Genomic DNA, 21,487 nt, shown 5'->3' on the forward strand with positions numbered 1-21,487 from the left:
CCGGTTATTTTAGAGCCTTGGCTGCCAGCGGCTGGCCCCGGGTTTCCACGTGCCTCCGCCCTCCCTCTGCCCACGCTCCCCGTGACGCACATCCTCCGCCCACGCAGCCTCTGCTCGAGGCGCCCCCCTCCCTCCCACCCGGGCCCCCTTGGGGTGGTGCTGAGCCTCCGGATCCGGAGGGAGACACTGGCCCGCCCGGGGAAGAGGGCGGAATAGGGCGTGAAGCAAGGGGGCGGTAACCAACTGGGCTCCTGGCGCTTGGGTCCCGGCCCAGGAAAGAAAACGGTGGAACAGTCAATTCTGGGGCCTCAGGCCCACGGTCCTGGGGCCGGTACTAGGCCAGAGAGGGTCGAGGAGAGAAAAATCCCACGCACTGGGTCAGCCCACTCCCCTAGGGGGTCAGAAGGAATCTGTTTGGGTGCGAACGTGTATCTGAGAGTGAAACTCCCGAGTGTTTGTATCTTTGTTTCTCAGGGTTGTCGTGAGGTTCAAATGAGAGGATGTATATGAAAACTTTGTAAATTGTGAAATGTTAATAAGCAGATTTACGACGCTATTGCCAGTTTGTGCCTCTGTACCCTGAGATTATGTATTTGTACGTTTCTTTACATCTAGTTGTGTGTGTCTCTGTCTCTCTCTAGGTTTGTGAGCCCCTCTGTGTGGATTTTAAAATATGTACATTTAAAAAATCATTGACTTGTCAAGGCCCACCAGAGGCCGAGACGCCCCCGCAGCCGGAGCTGCTGAGATGTCTGTTCTTCGCTTCCCTCCCACTCCTACCACCTCCAACTCCCCTCCTACTCCCTTCCGTTGACAACAAGGAATTTCCAGCCTTTAACAAATGGAGAGAAACAAAGAGACCAAGACTATGAGAAACTACGGAAAAACAATAACGATAAGAGACAGGTGGGGGGAGGCTGACAAAAAAGGGGTGCGGCAAATTAAAAATCTTAATTTCTTCTCTTTTTCTCCTTGAGCCCCGTTTTCCCCAGTGTGGCTCAAGCCCACTTCCCTACCTGACTCACCTGCTTCCCTCCCCTCTCCTTCCACGTCGGTGTTCTCAGAGGCACGCAGAGCTGAGCAACGGGCCCCATTTAATCAAGGATTAGTTTAATGCTACACTGATCGCTTCCAGGAAGGGAAACGATCCTCAGTCCCAATTTTCCAAGAACAGAGGAAAAGATTGTGAAGAAAGTGGGTGGAAGAGGAGTGAGGAAATTGCCAACCAGAGGGATTGTCATTCCTAGGCATGAGTAGATTTTCATCCAGCAGATTGCACTGCACACTGACCCCCCACCCCAAGTTTTCACCAGGCCAAATCCAGCTCATACAGCAAGATCTGGCTCAAATGTCACCTTCCTGGTCCCTCTCCTTCTTGTACCTCCTCTAGGCAGAATTAATTCCTCCCATCCCTCAGTGGCCCCATGGCTCTTTGTACACATTTCAATTATAGTTGCTTGTTTCACCTTTAGCCTGGGACCTCTCCTGATCTCTGGTGGGCCCTCTGAAATGAGTGAGTTGATGATGCTATTTCCAGGCCTGAGCAGCTTTGAAAAGGGCAATTGACACAGATTTTACTCCAGAGGGGGCTGAACCTGGGCAGAACTGTTCAAGTGGAGACGATTGTTTTCCATGTCTCCTTGCTTCTTAAAGTTTCCAGTGAGTCTCACAAGTCTGGTTCCTTGGCCTTCTAAAATGTCCACTAGTCTGGTAAATTAATTCATACCCAGGTGCTAAAGGTAAAACTGAAATCCTTGCTGGTAACAGAAAAATATGAATATAAAGTAATGATCCTCTTTTTTTTTTTTTCTCTTTTGTTAACATGTTAGAGTTGTAGTCTTTGAAGGAGTACTGTCCTTCAGTTTCGTCATCTTGCCAGAGATTCTTCACCTCTCAAAGACAAATAATCCTGACTTCTGTCTTTAAGGAACTCATAGACTAGTAGGGGAGGTAGACACGATTATATTGTAGTTCCATAATAGGGGTAAAAACAATGATAGAAGTATAGGGGGCAAGTGATGTCTTCTGCTTGGAGTTGTGATGGACTGGTTTAAACAGGCATCCAAAGGAGGTGATGATGCAGCCCAGGATTTTGAAGTGTAAATAGATTTCCAGGAAGAAGGGACAGTCAAATCAGAGAGAGCAGAATTTAAATTTACGTGGAAGTATGAAACAATGATATGTTTGAGAACCTAGAAATTGTTCATTATTGCTGGATGGGGGGTGCTGGTGGTTAAAGAGGAGCCCAGGGAGGTGTATAAGCCTATTTAATTAAGATTAGAGACCAGTGCTTCTCAAACTATAGTAAAGGACCAATTTTTAAAACAATTTCCAGGGACTTCCCTGGTGGCGCAGTGGTTAAGAATCCGCCTGCCAGTGCAGGGGACATGGGTTCGATCCCTGGTCCGCGAAGATCCCACATGCCGCGGAGCAACTAAGCTCGTGCGCCACAACTACTGAGCCTGCGCTCTAGGGCCCGTGTGCTGCAACTACTGAAGCCCATGCGCCTAGAGCCCGTGCTCTCAACAAGAGAAACCACCCAATGAGAAGCCCGGGAACCGCAATGAAGAGTAGCCCTCGCTCGCCGCAACTAGAGAAAAGGCCGCGCGCAGCGACAAAGACCCAAGGCAGCCAAAAATTAAAAAAATAAATAAAAATTTATTTTAAAAAACCCCAACAATTTCCAATCACGGTAGAGTCCACTACTCTATAAAATACACTAAAAGTGAATTATTAGAAAAAAATGAAATAAAATCTCATTTTTATTAAATTCAATAAATATAAAATTTTTCTGTCAAATTGCTATCAAAGTTTCTAAATGCTTACACTTAATTTCTGAAATTGTTTCATTGCAGATTGGTCACAAACTTTGAGTAGCACTGTTGTAAAAATTTGTTTCTTTATATCTATGTTTTAGGTCATATAAGGGCAATGGACTTAATCACAGGAGATACCATGGAAAAATAAAGACTTGGTAACATGGGAGTGACATGGTCAGATATGCATTTAGGAGTAGTGTAGAGGAAGGGTTTTATGGCTGCAAAAACAGCAAGGAGGCCAGCTTGAAGGAAACTAAAGTGGTCCAAGAGAGCAATGGCAAGGTGCTAGACTAAATCACTGGCGTGGGATGGAGAGGAAAGGACAGATTCAAAGGATAGTCAGCAGGTAAAATCAATAGGACTTGATTGGCTAAAGGGTTGGGGGAAGAGAAGAGTTTAGGGTGACTCTTGGGCTTCTAGCTTGGGTGATTGAGTGAATGGAATGGAGCATCTTCATCAAATATTTACCGTCTGCAGTCTTTTTCCTAAATTGAGAAAGTTATGAAAACCAAAATTTTTCATATCTCATTTGACCACAAAACCTAATCTGACCTTAACTTATTTTGTGGCAGACCACCTAAACTTACATGAGGTTATTTATAGTTTCATTTATCCCACTTTCATTTATACCAATGTGGATATTCATATCTCTTATTGCAGAAATATTAATTTGCTTATGAGGTGCTGTCCCAGACCCCATTAGGATTGCTGCCTTATATATTGTATATGTATCATATTACATTTCTAAAATCCAAAATTCTGAAACACATTTACTATCCAGATTTTCCACCCCATTTACGCATCAGTCTTGGCCTGAGTTCTTTTGGCTATTTGCATAAATCAGATCCACCTGCAGGTAATGAATATTCATTGTGTTGTGTGCTATGGAGTCTGAAGATGATTCTCAAAGTGTTTTGAGCAGTGTCCTTATTATTAAAACAAGGCTAAAAGCTTCTTGAGTGTCTACCTGGAAGTGACAGAACTCATTTGGATGATAAGGTGTGATGTGTTTAGGGACAACCAGTCTCATTACTGTACACTTTGTTTACACATTTTAACAGTCAGTGGCAGTCCAGTGGTTAGGACTCAGTGCTTTCACTGCCGGATCCCGGGTTCAGTCCCGGTGGGGGAACTAAGATCCCGCAAGCCACGCAGCACAGCCAAAACCAAAACCAAACCAAACCAAAACAAAACAACAGTAGTCAGTGATCCTCTGGAATTAGTTCCCCTGTTCTCTGGACTTTGTTCAAAACCGAACAGCAAGCTCTGAATGCTGAGAATTTGGGACCTGGTGGAAAATGAAGTGTGTGTATGTGTGTGGGTGTGGCTGTGGCTGTGGGTGGGTGTGTGGGTGTACAAATTATTTTTTAAAACAGTTTTAGACTTGCAGAAAAATTGAGAAGATAGTACAGAGAGTTCCCATGTACCCCACATCCAGTTTCCGCTATTATTATCATACATTAGTGCGGTGCATTTGCCACCCTAATGAACCAGTGTTGATACATTATTATTATTATTTTTAAATTATTTATTTTATTTATTTACTTTTGGCTGCGTTGGGTCTTTGTTGCTGCGCGCGGGCTTTCTCTAATTGCGGCAAGCGGGGGCTACTCTTCGTTGCGGTGCGCGGGCTTCTCATTGCGGTGGCTTCTCTTGCTGCGGAGCACGGGCTCTAGGCGCGTGGGCTTCAGTAGTTGCAGCATGTGGGCTCAGTAGTTGTGGCTCACGGGCTCTAGAGCACAGGCTCAGTAGTTGTGGCGCAGGAGCTTAGTTGCTCCGCGGCATGTGGGATCTTCCCGGACCAGGGATCGAACCGGTGTTCCCTGCACTGGCAGGCGGATTCTCAACCCCTGCGCCACCAGGGAAGACCCATGTAACCACATTTTTAAACGTTAATGTTTATTCCTTATAAAACTGTCAACACAATTTTTTGTTACTTCCCTTCTAAATCATTTAGGACTTTGGAGGACACAATGTCTTAAGTCTCCCACAATGACAAGATCGTGGTGAAAAGGAAAGAAAGGAAACAGAGGGAACCTGAGCCAATTTCGATGGAAATATCAAGTTTGGTCAAGAAGGGCTCGCCCATTTTGATTTTCTATTGGTTAAGCTTACCATCAATCGCGCCACTTGTAAATAAACTGGAGACGGAAGCATGTTGTTAAGGGGTGGGATCTTCCTGTCGCCATTGCTAATATGAGAACCAGTTTTCTAATAGGCTGAAAGCTGCTTCTTTCCGCCCTCGCGCATCAGTTGCTAAGAGGCGGGACTATAGGGTCCATAAAGGACTGAATGCTCGAAGCCCTGCCCGGCCGATTGGTTGCTAGGGGGCGGGTCTTGTAGCGGATAGGCTGCTGGCCCTGCCAGTTCCGGGTTAGTTGCCGGGGAGAGGCACGTGAGGAGGAGGCGGCGTGAGGAGACCATGGCGGGAGGAATGAAAGTGGCGGTCTTACCTGCAGTTGGTGCCGGGCCCTGGAGCTGGGGGGCCGGCGGCGGTGGTGCAGTGCGACTGCTCCTGGTCCTCTCCGGCTGCTTGGTCTGCGGCTCAGGTACCGCCCGGCAGCAGCAGCCGAGGGGGTGGGTGCCGAGGGGTTATATTTAGAAAAGTGGGGAGTGTCCCCAGGGCGTGGGCCGTTATTCTGAGGGGCGCGGGGGTGGTGCGGAGGAAGAAGCTTCATCCTTGGCGAATGGGCGCCGGCACTGAGGGACCAGGGCCCTGGGGCGGCCTGCGGGAGCTACCCAGAGTGGGGAGGAGCTTGAAGCCCTTTTGGCGGAGACGGGGAGGCCTGCACTGGGTGAGAAGCGGTCCTGGGGGCTGCGTCCTGCTGCATGGGCCTCCTCGATTTTGTTTTGTTTTGTTTTGTTTTGTTGTTGTTGTTAAAAGGAAGGTGACCCGAGGACCGAATGGACAGGCAGAGCTGCCACTGGGAAGGGAGCATCCCGTTCATTCAGAAAATTAGCAACACCTGAGCGTATGCTGTCAGGACTCGGCATGGGTGGCTGAACAGATAATTATAGTTCACTGAAATGCAGTGATCTCTTTCAGTATCTTATGCCCTTGTAAGATCCTGGCTCCAACCGGCCCTATAGAACCGACCTGGAGCCGTTAAATTCCCGTTTACAAAAACGCTAGTCAGCATCGAGTAGTTTTCTTTTGGAAATTTATTCATTTCTCAAGCAAACTTTCTTGATGCCTGCTACTGCATAATTGGCTCTGGACTGGGATGAAATTGTTTTCCTTTTCCGCTCTAATTCAGAAAACCTAGAGTGTGTTTTTAAAAAACCTCCTTCTACCCTTGTTAAATGCACAACAGAAAGATAAGTGATGTTTCCAAGCTTCCACTGGAGGGAGTAGAGACTCATGGGATTAAGGAGAATCGTATCTTGTAAACACATATGCTCTCTCACCTCTTCCGTCGTTTGCTGCCTATCTATTCCTGTCACTTATGATTATCCTTAGCTGCAGCTTTAAGGTTATCTCAGGATCCATAGAACTAGTTTCAAACTGCAGCGTCCTTCTGAAACGGTTTTTATAGGGAGAGGGGAGTAGGTAACCAAGAAGGTACTTTTCCAGGGTCAGGGCCCAGAGTAACATTTGAAGGGCTACATAATGATCTGAATGAACTTTGACCAGATGTTTAACCTTAGAGGCTGTGTATTGTGGAAATGAAAGAGAATATTTATATCAAAATGCTCCTACGTAGTCCGTGCTCAATCAGCAGGCTCAAAGTTTCTTTAATAAGGAGAGGAATGGGGACTTTTTGGCTTGGAGAAGGGTAAACTTGGGATACATGTTCTTTATGGCCTAATAGATCATGTAAGTGGCAGCTACAAAGAGACAATCATGTAATAGAGTGGAACTTTCTAAAAGTGAGAGCTACCTAAAGAGAGAATGGAGTACTTCAAAAGGCAGGGAGTTCTTTTAGACTATTTGGCAAGTACAATTAAGTATAAGGAAGTGGAAAAATCACTCATTGTTTATTCCATTCAGAGGCAGTCCGTTAAAGCACACTTTCTTCTGGTCTGTTTCCACGTGTTTTTAATTAATATTTTTTTTGAATTGATAATATATTCATAAACCTGTCAGCACTTCAGTTCTCTTCCCTGCAGGCCACCAGTTGCTGCCAGAGATAGTTTTCTCATTTGGTTTTGTAGCATAAACATTTTCCTATGTCATTTAAAATTCTTCATAAATGTCATTTTTACTTTCATCTTGTGGACAGATTTTTTTTTTTTTTTTTTAAGGATAGATTCTCAGAAATGGATTTATTCAATCAAAAGCTAAAATATATTTAAGACCCTTGAAACATCTTGCTAAAATATTTTTCTGAAAAGGTGTGCTGGTTTATACGATTATAAGCTGTATTTGCTTGTGACCCATACCCTTGCCAGCATTGGATATTCCAGACGGAAACACCTTTGCTAATTTGATAGATTGAAAGTGGCATCTTAATTTACTTTGCATTTCTTGCGTTATTTGTGAGGAAGCATCTTTCAAATGTTCATTAGTTATTTAATTTTCTGTTTAGAGTTTACAGTTTTTGGAGAGTGTGTCCTTTGCTCTTGGCCTATTTATTGTGATTACTGTTTATTGGGATTTTTGTGTACTTTAAAAATCAGTTGATGAACTTTTTAATATATTAAGGATGTATATTTTTATAATCTATTTGTTTATTATTTATTACAGAACTTTAATTTGTTTGCCCCCTTTATCTTTTTAAATGGAAGATTTATATTTTTTATGTGATCACTTGATTTTATTCTTTAGATTTATTTCCATTGCTTTTGTACTTAAAGAGTCCTCCAAAATTAAATTTTTATATATGTATATTTTGTGGTACAATTTAATTATTTTTCATTTTACTTTTTAATCAACGGTTAATGTTAGTATTTGGTGTGAGGTATCTAGATAGATTTTATTTTCCAAATAACCAGGCAGTTGTACCAGCATCACATTGAATAATCCTTTGCTAAGCCCACTAATTTAAGATGCTAGTTTTTAAGGAGCATTTTAAGATGCTTTTAAGTATGAACTGGATTACCTCTTGACAGAAATGAATAGAGGCTATTTAAGAATTAGAAGGGGTGGTTTTTCATAAATTTTTAGGGTCTTTTCTGGTCCTCACATACCATGAATCATTTTCATTACCTTCTACCAGTAGATGTTAAATGATCAGTGTTGTTGATTGATGAATATAAGTAAATACAAAGTTACTAACTTTTAAGTAGCTGGTTTATGGGTAAATACAATAAGCAAGTTGTGATTCACTGAATTCCAAGGAGGCATTTTCTAAGAAGAACTAGATCTTTGTGCTCAGAAGGCATTTTTTAAATGTTTAATTCATTCTGCTTTTTAACATGCTGGCTAACTCACTTTGGGGAGGGGAAGGAAAGTGTTGTGTATGTCCTTTTGCTATGGGAAGCACAAGATTGTAACAGCATTTTGACAGCTTGTATACGTTTAAGGTAATTGGTTTAGTTCTATGTTTTTCTAATAATTTAAACTATAGCTGGAGTGGTGATTGTTTCCACAGATTATCCCCTTAGGCTGATTTGGTGTATTTTCCCTCTCAATGAATTTCCAAAGATGTGGCTGGCCAAGGTGCTGATTTCTGTAGGAGGTTGCTATTAGAGAGGTTTGTTTGTTTATTTACAGTGCTTTCCTTTGAATGGTGTGGAACTTGGGAAAAGGAAGAACTAGGTTTAAGAAAATGTTGCTTGTTAAATTATTTATTTATTTGTCCGTGGGGTCTTAGTTCCCTAACCAGGGATAGAACCTGTGCCCCCTACAGTGGAAGCACGGGAGTCCTAACCACTGGACCGCCAGGGAATTACCCCCAAAATGTTGCTTTTTATAAAAGTTTTATTTCTTTAGGAAAATGACATTGAAGAATTTTAAAATTGGTTTAAAAATACTGATGTCTTAATGGCATTAAGTTTTTCAAATCTCCTGTGCTATTGGTATATTATTTGTATCTTACTACCCTCTTGAAAATAATAATGGGCTTAAAGAGATGTGTTATACTACTTGGTGCTTTGGGAGAGAAGGAGTTAATAAAGTGTGACTCCTGGGTTTTTAAAAATTTATTTGTAAATACACTAGTTTTAAGCTTCACATAATCTTACTCTCTTACAGTCTCCAGAAGAAAATAAACTCTTGATCCATATTTGTGAGTGGGTGTTCTTTCAGTATATTTGGGCTTGCTAGTGAAACAAATGTCAGTAGGATTTTGAAAAGGTTTCATTTTATGAAAAATAGGCTTGGAGGAAATCCAAATTACTATTGAATTAAACCCTAGTGAGAGATTGATAGATGGGGTTCAGGACATATTACTCTAAAATATGGCACCTTGGCATATTGAATATTTTAAGCTGAGGGAGTTTGAGAAAACAGCAAAGCTGAAAAGTAACTCTGACCTCCCGCACTTAGCCCTCCTTCCTTGAAATAGGCCATAACATCCTCATGTGAGAGGTGTCCTCCCTATACCTGGAGGAAAGGAGCATCCTTATCTTCGAAGACAAAGGGGCATGAAGAAGAATCCTAATAAACAGGCCTTGCTCAGTTTCCCCCAGTTTACTACACTTACCTCATACTCAACCTATTGTTCCTCTGCGAATGTCCACTTTTCATCAAACCTAGCATAAAAGTACGTGGGTCTGTTTCTTTGGGTCTTTATTTCCTTAAAGACTTTCATGTCACATAAAAGATATGAAATAAATTTGTATGCTTTTCTCCTGTTAATATGTCTTTGTCAGTTTAATTTTTGGACCCAGCCAGGGACCGAAGAGGGTCAAGGAAAACTTTTTCCTCCCCTACAATATTGACTGAATTTTAAAATATTGAGATATAATTCACATACCATAAAATCCACCCTTTCATTGGTTTTCAGTATACAGTTGATCCTTGAACAACACAGATTTGAATTGCATGGGTCCACTTATACGTGGATTTTTATTTTCAGTAAATACATACTATAGTACTACCTGATCTTTGGTTGGTTGAATCCACAGATGCGGAACTGTGGATCCAGAGGGCTGACTAAAGTTATACGCTGATTTTTGACTGAGCAGAGAGGTGGCATCCCTAACCATGGTTGTTCATGGGGCAGCTGTATTCACAGTATTGTGCAACCATCACCACTGACTAATTACAGAATTTTTTTTTAGTCGATTTTATTTATTTATTTATTGGCTGCGTTGGGTCTTCCGTTGCTGTGCACGGGCTTTCTCTAGTTGCTGCGAGTGGGGGCTACTCTTCGTTGCGGTGTGAGGGCTTATTGCGGAGGCTTCTCGTGTTGTGGAGCATGGGCTGTAGGCGTGCAGGCTTCAGTAGTTGTGGTACACGGGCTTCAGTAGTTGTGGCGCACGAGTTTAGTTGCTCCACAGCATGTGGGATCTTCCAGGACCAGGGCTCGAACCCATGTCCCCTGCATTGGCAGGCGGATTCTTAACTACTGCGGCACCAGGGATCCCCAGAATATTTTTATTACTCCAAAATGAGGCCCCATACCCCTTAAAGGTCTCTCCCCATTCCCTTCTCCTCCTAGCCCCTGACAACCACTAATCTACTTTCTGCGGATTTGCTTATTCTGGATATTTATATAAATGGAATCGTTTAATATGTGGACTTCTTCTTGACTGGCTTTCATTCAGCATAATGTTTTAAGGTTCATGTTGTAGTATGTATCAGTACTTCTTTTTATGGCTGAATAATATTCCATTGTATGAATAATACCACATTTTGCTTATCCATTGATCAGCTGATGGACATTTGGCGTGTTTCCACTTTTTGGTTATTATGGATATTGCTGCAGTGAACATTTGTGTACAGGTTTTGGTGTGAACATGTTTTCACTTCTCTTGGGTGTATACATAGGAGTGGAATTGCTATGTCATATAATAATTGTCTTTTAGTTTTTGAGGAACTGCCAAGCTGTTTTCCAGAGAGACTGTACCATTTTACATTCCCACCAGCAATGTATGAGGGTTCCAGTTTCTGCACATCCTTGCCAACACGTGGTTATTGTCCTCTTTTTGATTATAGCCATCCTAGTGAATGTGAAGTGGTATTTCATTGTGGTTTTGACTTGCATTTCCATAATGGCTAATGATGTTGAACCTCTTTTCATTGTGCTTATTGGCCGTTTGTATATCTTCTTTGGAGAAATGTCTATTCAAATCCTTTATGCATTCTAAAAATTGGGTTATTTCTCCTTTTATTGTTGAATTGTAGTAGTTCTTTATATATTCTGGATATTAGACCCTTATCAGATACATGATTTGCAAATATTTCCTCCCACTTTGTGGGTCGTCTTTTCACTTTCTTGATAGTGGCCATTGAAACACAAAAGTTTAAAAATTTTGAAACCATTGTCTAATCCAAGGTCACAAAGGTTTACACACCTGTTTTCTTCTTCTAAGAGTTTTGTAGTTTTCGTTCTTAACATTTAGGTTTAAGACCGAATTTAACTTCAAAATTAGTCTGAGCTTCACTCTAAAACCATTTTGAACTGATGGATGTCATTGCCTTTTTTGTGTGTGTAACTTTGGCTTTCTAAGGTTTGTCTTTGCCTTTTCTGTGTGTGTAACTTTGGCTTTCTAAGGTTTGTTTGAGGTTTTTGTGTTTTGGGGTGTTTTGTTTATTTAAATCTACCCACCTTTATACTAAGAACCAAAGAGTTAACTAAATTTCCCCTTAGAGTAACACTAAATGAGTTGGTAAGTACAGTGTAGAGCAAGGAAGAAGATATTGAAATGTTTTGTGGTAAAGAAGGTAGCTTGTGCAAACTTGGGTGAGAAGATATGATAATGGTCACTTGTAAACCTTTAATTAGCTGCGATTGAATATAAATTCCTGAGGGGAGATCTGTTTTGGTAAAATCAGAGGGACTGCATATGTTTATTGGCTGCTCTTAAAACTTGAATGAAACAAAACAGCTGGAAAAAAGCAACTTTGCAGTCTTTTAGTATCTGCTTAAAGTACTCTAAATACAAAAAATGTTGCTAATTCTGTTCATCCTACTCAGGATATGGATAGAGAAAGTCACCAGATGGGGTTACTTTAGCTATGCCTTTACGAGAGAAACAGGACCTGGGTGTGAATCTCAGTTAAGCTATTTACTAGCTGTGTGACTTCGGGCAAATTACTTAATCTTTCCTAAACATCAGTTTCCTCATTTGTAAAATGGGGGTTATGAGAGTGCCTACCTCACAGCATTGTTGGGAGGGTTAAATGAGACAGACAACATACTGTCTGTCTTAATAAACACATAATAGTGGCTTTTATTATTACTTATCCTGGATTAGTGACTATTTGTAATATTTAAATAATTACATTTGACAGAAATAAGACTGCCTTATTTCTTCTCTCATCTCAGTTTTCTTCTTTGTGTCTTAGTCGCTGATATTTTTAACCCCAGCTTTAAGAAAGTGGTCAGTTTAATTCTTTTTATGAAATGAGTTATAGTCATTAGCTTGTTCTGTTATTATACTTAATTGTTATTTTCTTTCTTTGCATAAAGCCGGAATTGATTTAAACGTGGTCATGCTTCAGGAATCCAAAGTTTATTATATGAATACCAGTCAACAATCCTGTTATAAAAATGTGCTTATCCCAAAGTGGCATGATATATGGACACAGATACAGGTAATGATTTGGAGGCTCCTGGCAGGGGCAGTTTCTGTGAATATCTGTCTGTGATCAGTGAGTACATTGACACTTTCTTCCCTTCTCACATGCAATTAAAAAATATATATATATATGTATATATATGTATAAAATTAACAACCTTGATAAGATTATGATTATTCTTAATCTCATCAGTGTTTTCATCAGTAAAGCATTTATGCCTATTTTGTGTTCCTCTCTCTGTTTCTTTAAGTGGCCTGAGATAAACTTCCTTCCTCCTTTTCCCCAAGAGACTACTTCCTTCTCTTCCCCTCACTCCTTTTACACTCATAGACACACACACACACACACATACACCTCTCTTTCTTTTTAAAGGTCTTATGCCTTCTTTGGGCTGGAAACTGTTGTGTGCCTATCAGGATGTAAACTCTTGCCTTGCTGCTCCTATTCTATTTTGATTCTACACAGGGTGTTGCATAAATGCCCTGAGCTGAAGTTTCCCCTTGATAGAATGACTTTGGTCTCATTTATTTCATAACACTGTTGAGCCAGAGTGTCTGGCTGTAATGATTGAACAAAATGAGTCCTTTGGAAATGTTTCTGCTGCTATAAGCATAGTTACTGATAAGGGAGTTGTTCACATCAAAAACATAAGGGTGGGCTCGTGGGTTTTTTTAAAAAATTCTCTTTTTTCATTGTCTGATATAAAGATCATATTCCATCTGGAGCACATTATAACCAACATTTACCCATAATCAGTGATTTGTGACAAAGGGTTGAACTTTTCAGCTTGTCATTATGGGAAACATTTTTGGTGCTGTTTATGCCTGGCAGTTTTCTTTTTTTTTTTTTTTTTTTCCCTAGAAGGAACTTTACTACTAAAGGTCACAGTTTTTTTTTTTTTAAAGATTGATTGATTGATTGATTGATTGCTATGTTGGGTCTTCGTTTCTGCGCTAGGGCTTTCTCTAGTTGCGGCAAGCGGGGGCCACTCTTCATCGCGGTGCGCGGGCCTCTCACTGTGGCGGCCTCTCTTGTTGCGGAGCACAGGCTCCAGACGCGCAGGCTCAGTAGTCGTGGCTCACGGGCTCAGTTGCTCCGCGGCATGTGGGATCTTCCCAGACCAGGGCTCGAACCCGTGTCCCCTGCACTGGCAGGCAGACTCTCAACCACTGCGCCACCAGGGAAGCCCGGCAGTTTTCTTAATATTCTAGACCCTTGCTTTGTATGATCTCTCATAAATAGCTGTATTGGTAACTCTTTCAGCTTGGAAGTCTTTTTTTCCCCCATGTTCTGGCCTAATACTAGATTCAGATCATGTTAACAATAAAACATTCTAACAGCTGCCTCTCTGTACCATGTGCAGTGTTATTTGCCCAGTTATCTTTTAGCTGCTGTATCTCTATATTTCTCATAAGCCTGTGGAAAGCTGGTGCCATTATTGATTTAGTTATTTACTCTAAAGGTTTTTTTTTTTTTTTTTTAATTGTGAAAATTTTAAATTCCTACTTTCTTCTTTCTCATCCTGATTTTACTTGTGTTACAGATTCGGGTAAATAGTTCCAAACTGGTCCGAGTCACCCAGGTGGAGAATGAGGAGAAACTGAAGGAGCTAGAGCAGTTCAGTATCTGGAACTTTTTTTCCTCCTTTTTAAAAGAGAAATTGAATGACACCTATGTTAACGTGGGTCTGTACAGCACAAAAACCTGCCTCAAAGTTGAGATTTTAGAGGAAGACACCAAGTACAGTGTCATTGTGACCCGGAGTAAGTCTTACCTCTGTTTTTCTGATGGATTCTATGGTGAGAAGGGACTGAGCTTTGGAGGGTATAATTAGTGAGAAAAGTCAGCCCAAGACAGCTCCATTTTGGTACTGATTATAACCTGAATATACCACTGCTCCAAACAGTTCAGAGAGCCTCCACCCCTCACAAAACCCTTTAGGCCTAGATTTGAGACTTTACCATAAGTCATTCTGAGTACTTCCTTACCTGGAATTGTGAAGACTTGCATTCCTAATACTTCCAATGGCTCTGAGCTGATATGCCTAGTATTCTTCAGAGTAAGATAGATGTATTCCTGTCTTCTGGGCACTTATAGACAAAGATAGATGTCTTGAAATGTACAGGTCTACATTTGAAGACATGAATGGTTAACAATAAAAACTGAAGAAGGGTAGAACTGAATACCTCACAAGCAAAAGAATATATGTGGAACCATAAATAAATATGAAGATCACTGCAGTTTCAGGCTTATTCAGTCTAATTGGGAGTTTTCCCTTCTCTGAATGTGTCTGAGGAAGTTTGACAAAGAGGTGGATCATTATCCTGTTGGATTCTCTGTGACTTTTTGTCTCTCCTTGGTAACTACTGTCTTAGGAGAGTAATGTTGTAAGTAGTAGAAATGTTCCTGGGTTTTGCTACGAAATACGTTGTGCCCTTCTAACTGTCCTAGGGTTCCACAGTTCTTTGGTTGAACAGGATCAGCCTGTTTTTTGGTGTTCCTTTTGCATTTACTGATCCCTCTCACTCCTGTTCTGTTTGTGGACTTCCCCTAGACTCAGAGCTCTTGAATGTGAAAGCTGTGGGAGTGTCTGGTGTGCCAGTAAGGGGTCTATGCTTGGGCCTCCGGTCCTGGGTGAGATGTGTTTGAGTGTAGGCTTTTCCAACACAGTGCTTGTGTAGTGAAGAGAAGTAGGTGGTGGTGGTGGTCAAGCAGAGACCAACAGTTAGAGAACAGCAGAGGGCCCTGACCCCAAGTTCTGGGCTAATCTGAATCCGAGCGTGTGTGACTTAAGGCCTGAAAACCAGAGTGGTGGAGACCCCTTGTGGGCGACTGCATGAAGTGCTGATGGCACTATGGCTCCATCCAAAGCAAAGCTTAGCTTCTTTTAGCCTTAGCTTAGTAGCCAAAATAAAAATAAACTCTTGAGGGAAGTACAGGTTAGACAGAGACCTAATTATACTTTCTCTTTGGAAGGGTGCCCAGGCTTTGTGTGAAATTTAAAATGCTGTTTAGGTGGGCTGTTTGCATATATTTTATTAGCTGACCAATGATGCCAACATTGTCTTTTATTCTATAATGCCTTAAATTGTTTTGTTCCCCTATTAAGCAGAAGTCTTTTATTTATTTCAGGATTTGACCCCAAACTCTTCCTCATTTTTCTCCTTGGACTTATTCTATTTTTTTGTGGTGACTTGCTGAGCAGGTAGGTTCGAAGGCTAGAGGGCAGAATGAGGAGGCTCAGACCTACCCTGCTTGACTTTTTTTTTTTAATTCATTTTTGGCTGCGTTGGGTCTTCGTTGCTGCGCACGGGCTTTCTCTAGTTGCGGCGAGTGGGGGCTACTCTTCGTCGCGGTGCGCGGGCTTCTCACTGTGGTGGCTTCTCTTGTTGCGGAGCACGGGCTCTAGGCGCGTGGGCTCAGTAGTCGTGGCTCGCGGGCTCTAGAGCGCAGGCTCAGTAGTTGTGGCGCACGGGCTTAGTTGCTCTGTGGCATGTGGGATCTTCCTGGACCAGGGCTCGAACCCGTGTCCCCTGCATTAGCAGGCGGATTCTTAACCACTGCGCCACCAAGGAAGTCCAACCCTGCTTGACTTTTATCATAAAGACTTGAAGTGCTGCCATTCCCTTTTCTAGGACCTTTATGGATGGCTAGGCCATTGCCTGCTTCAATAATTTAAAAAAATAATACGTGTTATAATTATTATTTTTTTCTTGTATTAATAAGATTGGTAATAATGAAATTCCCCCATTAGGTTACCCATCATGTGTGGGATTTAGCCAATACAGCACCACCCTTTCCACCGTTAGAAATGTTTAGCCCTCATTTTTACAGGGCTGTGTGTTGATGAGTTTCATGCTGTTCAGAAGTAAAGAAACAAATATCAACCACTTACTCATTTCCTGCCTTTAGGAACCTACTAGCTAGGTGAAACAGACATGTACAAATATAAAGAAAACATATAGATAACAAACATTGAACCAAGGTAGAATTAACATTAACTTTGAACACAAGGAGAATATTTGTGGAATGGTGAATGAAAGCTTACCAACTGAAGTTCAGCTGGAGCAAGGTTGGTGGAAGTTGTTCCTTATTTTGGGGATCCTGAGAGAAACTCAAAGTGAGGGAGGGATATCTGGTAGAAAGAACCTAGAAGACGAATAGGAGCTCTCTGTTCTGTGCCCTGTGTTTGGTTTATCTTTCTGGGTAATCAGTTCAGTTCTAGTTTCCAGTGTCTACTGGGGCTCTTCCTTCTCCCTAGAGAAGCTGTGCAGTTCCCAAAAGAAAGATTCTCATTAGAAATTGCATGGGGAGAGGTACTGGGGATGGGAGCGGGAGACTAAGCAGAGGTTTATTACTGGGATATATTTGAGGGGCCCTTATTGATACTAATCTTCATAATCTGGCAGCAGCTACATTGTACTAGTCTCTTCAGTTTTCTCATCTCAAGTGTTGGGCAAATACCTGCTCTCACCTTGTACCTTTTTTCTGTCTTTTGGCTGGGTTAGTTGTCTAGTTTGAACAGTGCCATATATGAAGAATACACACGTAGTCATGAAATGAATTTTCTCTCTGCAGAAGTCAAATCTTCTACTATTCCACTGGGATGAGTGTGGGAATTGTGGCCTCTTTACTAATCATCATTTTTATGCTGTCCAAGTTTATGCCCAAGGTAAGGCGCAGAATCCTCACATGCAGTTAGGATGAGCTTGGATAGTTGAAGGATTGTTTTTTGGATAATCTTACAGCATTGAAAATTTGCATTGATGGCTGATAAGTAAATGTCCTACTCTTTCCTTGATTCAGAAAGGTACTTTCCATGATGAAACTTGGAGCCTGATTACATACAATCTCTCCCTTTTTATTTGAAATCCTGTATACAGTGGAGGGGATTAAAGTCTTCTTCCTGTTTGTTAATTACATAGATTATATAGCCAGGTTTTTAAGTTATTTAGCATCTCATTTTCCCAGTTTTCTTTGCAGACTGTACCATTTAAAATATAAAGGACATCTTTTTAAGAGTTGTGTTTTGTGCATTTTTAGTAGGTTGAAATTTTTTTTTTAAATCACAGTTCTATTTTGTTTCTTTTATGTATGGAAAGCCCATTGTAACTTTTTGCTTTCACTTCTACTCTTTCTTAGAAAAGTCCCATTTACATCATCCTGGTAGGAGGCTGGTCCTTTTCTCTGTACCTCATTCAGCTAGTTTTTAAAAATTTACAAGAGATCTGGAGATGTTACTGGCAGTATCTTTTAAGTAAGTGTTGTTGGTTTTGCTTTAATTTTTATATGTTTATAGGCTGTTTTAGTTAATTTGATCATGAAAAGATGTTGCTTGCTTACTGCTTACAGGAGTTTAATAGTCTATGCCATTTTGTTAACTTGTAAGAATCATAATTCTTTACTTATTTCTAACCCCTCTATACAGTTGTCACCTTCTCTTAAATTAAAATGCTGCTAGGGAGAAGACTTTAATTTGTTGGTGTTTATAAGTACATCTCTCTTTACACAATAGGCATCTTTCTGAAAAGCTGTAAATTGACTTTATGAATATAATCATATTTTAAATACACTTGAGGACCTTAAGAAGTAAAGGACTCTACAATGAACCTTATCTATAAAGCGAGACTCTTTTGGTTATAAAGATAGTAACTCTTAATCCTTTGAGAGCAGATTAATCTGGATTTTCATATATTAGGTTTTTTAAACAGACTATTTTAGAGTTGTTCAACATGTAGGTTTAATTCTCCATTTGAGAATTAAATTCGGGATAGTAGAAAGGATAGAAGCTTAAAGAGATAAATATATATGAATAATGAAAAAAGTGTGAATAATTGAGTAAAGATCTTACCTATTTCCCTGGTTCAGTAGGCACTACATAGTGAATTTACTGCTGCTCCCCACACAGATTATTTTTACCAACTGTAGATTAAAAAGAATGTCTTCTGATAACTCTTCTCATAGGCTATGTCCTTGCAGTTGGATTCATGAGTTTTGCAGTCTGTTACAAGTATGGGCCCTTGGAGAATGAACGAAGTATCAACCTGCTGACTTGGACCTTGCAGCTGATGGGCTTATGTTTCATGTATTCCGGTATCCAGATACCACACATTGCCCTTGCCATTATCATCATTGCACTGTGTACTAAGAGCCTGGAGTACCCTATTCACTGGCTGTACATCACCTACAGGTGACTGAAAGGCAGTGTAACTTTGTACTGAAACATGCAATGTGGGATGCAGTTGCAGCAAAAGGAGACAGAGGTGTTGACCTGGGAGCCTCTTTGTTAATGCAAATTTATGGTATTATGCTTCACTTTTATTTCTTTCAAGTCTTTCTTTTTAGATTCTCTGTAGGCATTTTTACAGAATTTATAAATTCTGGTTATTTTATATATAAAATAAAAACATCTAGTAAAGTGTCATGTGTTCTTGTTACCACTGGGTGGTGCAAAGTATATCACTTTTATACCGCATGCCTCAGGTCACCTGGTTTCAGATTATTTCACACTGGCTCTCAGATTGCTCTGGGAGTCCTATTCTTAGTTTAAGCTGTAATTCAAAGCATGTTGTCACTTTGTATGGTGACTATGGAATGGTCATAGGTTCTGAGGTTATCAATGTTCTTTCTGTTACAGATAGTCAAAGTAATGCCTTCAGTTCGGGGGGACCCAAGTTAATGAACCACAGTCTTACACCATCATTTCTTGTGGTTTTTCCATTTATTGGGAAATAAATATTTTGTCTGTCACTTATTGGAAAATAAGTGAATTTGTTCACATTAATGAATAATATTGACTACTCTGACTTGTCACTCATAGTCTAACATGTCAAGGGTACATTATAACTAAAGATGTCTGTAGAAGAAAGGTGGGAGCAGTGACTCTTAATGTTCAGGCTCTCTGCTGTATGCTTGACCCACTGAAGGGAGTTAGACGTAAGGGTGGATGTAGATTACTGATTAATCATTCATGATGTTATTTTGGTGAGCACAGAAAGATGTGTAATGCAACAGAAAAGACTGTGCCCCCTCGTCTTCTGACAGAAGAAGAATATCGGATACAAGGAGAGGTAGAGACCCGAAAGGCTTTAGAGAAGCTTAGAGAATACTGCAACAGTCCAGACTGCTCGGCTTGGAAGACTGTTTCTCGAATCCAGTCTCCAAAAAGGTAAATAAACTCTTTGCCAGAAGTGCCAAGTGTCTGTCAGGGTAATTATGACCTTCAGTTTTAACAGAGATTATACTTCTATAATCATTTTGTATTTGTGGCTTTGTTTTCCTTGTTCATCTAGGAGTAGTCAAGAGAAAGGTACTCATATCATATGTTAGGCAGTAGCCTGTTTTCTGATTCCTCAAAGAACTATTTACTCTAGCTTTGATTTTAGCATTGAGATGAGAAGACTTTAGTACCATATTAAGTTTCCCCTCTGATAGTTTTGCACTGCTCTCTTGAGTGTTTTTTTTAATATTTTTTTTTTTTAGGAGAGGGGATCCTTTTTATTTGGAAACATGTGAAGCTTCAATTTGGAATCCTGATGGCATAAAGGTTATAGGGCCATAAACACAAATAAATGTGTAATGCCCCTTAATCTTATCAGGATTACGGATGACTAAAGGAACTTTAGCACTTCCGTAACTAAAAAGGGTAACTAAACTTCCATAACTAAAAGTGCTTATTAAGCAGGATGGGGTTGCAGGAGATGTTGGCCTATGATCCCAGCTTTCCTTTTCTTCTTATTTCTTGCTTTAGTCTACTTACCTGCCAGAGTTAGGATAAGGGTGTTGGCTAGACTCAATATAATTTGAGCTGAAAGCATATCAGGGGTTTCAATTTGTTCTTATTTTGAAAGAAAACAGGACAGAAGGCAGGTTCCTAATGAGTATTATCTTCTGTTTTTCAGATTTGCTGACTTTGTGGAAGGATCTTTCCACCTCACACCAAATGAGGTTTCTGTCCATGAGCAGGAGTATGGGTTAGAGAGCATTATTGCCCAGGATGAACTCTATGAAGAAACATCCTCTGAGGAGGAGGACTCAGATTCTCGGTACCCCCCCATCACACAACAGAACAGCTTGTTGACTTAGGTGGTCGTCAGTTATTTTTATGTGGATTGGCTTGGTACCTCAATGGTCCAGGTTGCATGTGTTGCGCAATTGCTTCTCAAATCTTGGAAATAGGGTGAGATAGTGCTGAAATTCTCCCACTGAAATTAGAGGCCTGAGTAGACCTCCCTCTGGAAATGGTCTTGGTGGTCTCTGTGGGGTCCTGAGGAAGCAGAGTGGATAAAGTAGTGACTGCTTCCCAACACGTCCCATTGGTTAAGTTCTCGGCCCACCTTTATATTTCCAAAGAAACTGGATTGCCACAGCTAGCATGGCATTCCAGCTCCTCTTTGAAAGTTGATTCAGTTGTGGCATTTCAAACTCAGAAGTGATAACTGTTATATGTGAAGTAATGCTTTCAGACTATAGGCTGCATCTTTCAGAGACAAATCCACAAATCTGAGCCTCTTTTACTTCTGCTTTTATTTCAGTGACTTTAGCATAATCCTTGTTTTAACTGTTTTAAGAGGAAAATAGATTATTATTTGTCTGTCTTGTTTTTTAAGTGAATACATTTTAAAAAAATGTGACAAACTCGTCCCAGAGCCAGCAAGTGCTCCAGAGTGACAAGCCCCATAGGCCCCTACGTATTTATTAATATGGATTATCCATTAAAGCCCAAGGAGTGTTGTGCTGAGCTTTGGATTAGTTCTCACACCTATGATATTCTAAGTCCTGCCTGCAGGCCTTTCTGTACATGAGGTCTGTTGGGGTTTTTATTATATTTAACTTTCTATTCTATTTTAAAAATAGGTTTGCATTCTTCCCTTCTAAGTCCTCGTTGCCCCCTTTGCCCTTTCAGGAAGGGTCTATTCCCTCACCTCTGAAGTATGTACATTTCAGTTTGTTTCATTTCTTATATTCTCTTCCCTTTGGTTTATAATAGCATTGTTTCTGCTGGTTAGGAGAAGTGATCTTATTTAGGGAATTTAAA

At 40.7% G+C, this 21,487-nt stretch overlaps 1 protein-coding gene across 1 annotated transcript; it reads left to right on the forward strand.

The window, feature by feature from the left end:
• The first annotated feature begins 5,229 nt into the window (after positions 1-5,229).
• Positions 5,230-21,014, forward strand: NEMP1 (nuclear envelope integral membrane protein 1). The gene is made up of 9 exons (XM_061205053.1): positions 5,230-5,368; positions 12,341-12,465; positions 13,994-14,213; positions 15,583-15,655; positions 17,029-17,122; positions 17,593-17,707; positions 18,415-18,640; positions 19,445-19,618; positions 20,352-21,014. The coding sequence occupies exons 1-9, from the start codon at positions 5,242-5,244 to the stop codon at positions 20,533-20,535; spliced, it is 1,338 nt and encodes a 445-aa protein (XP_061061036.1). The 5' UTR covers positions 5,230-5,241; the 3' UTR covers positions 20,536-21,014.
• Positions 21,015-21,487: the final 473 nt, after the last annotated feature.

Source organism: Eubalaena glacialis, chromosome 11 (genome assembly GCF_028564815.1).
Source record: "Eubalaena glacialis isolate mEubGla1 chromosome 11, mEubGla1.1.hap2.+ XY, whole genome shotgun sequence".
Taxonomy (NCBI): Eukaryota; Metazoa; Chordata; class Mammalia; order Artiodactyla; family Balaenidae; genus Eubalaena; species Eubalaena glacialis.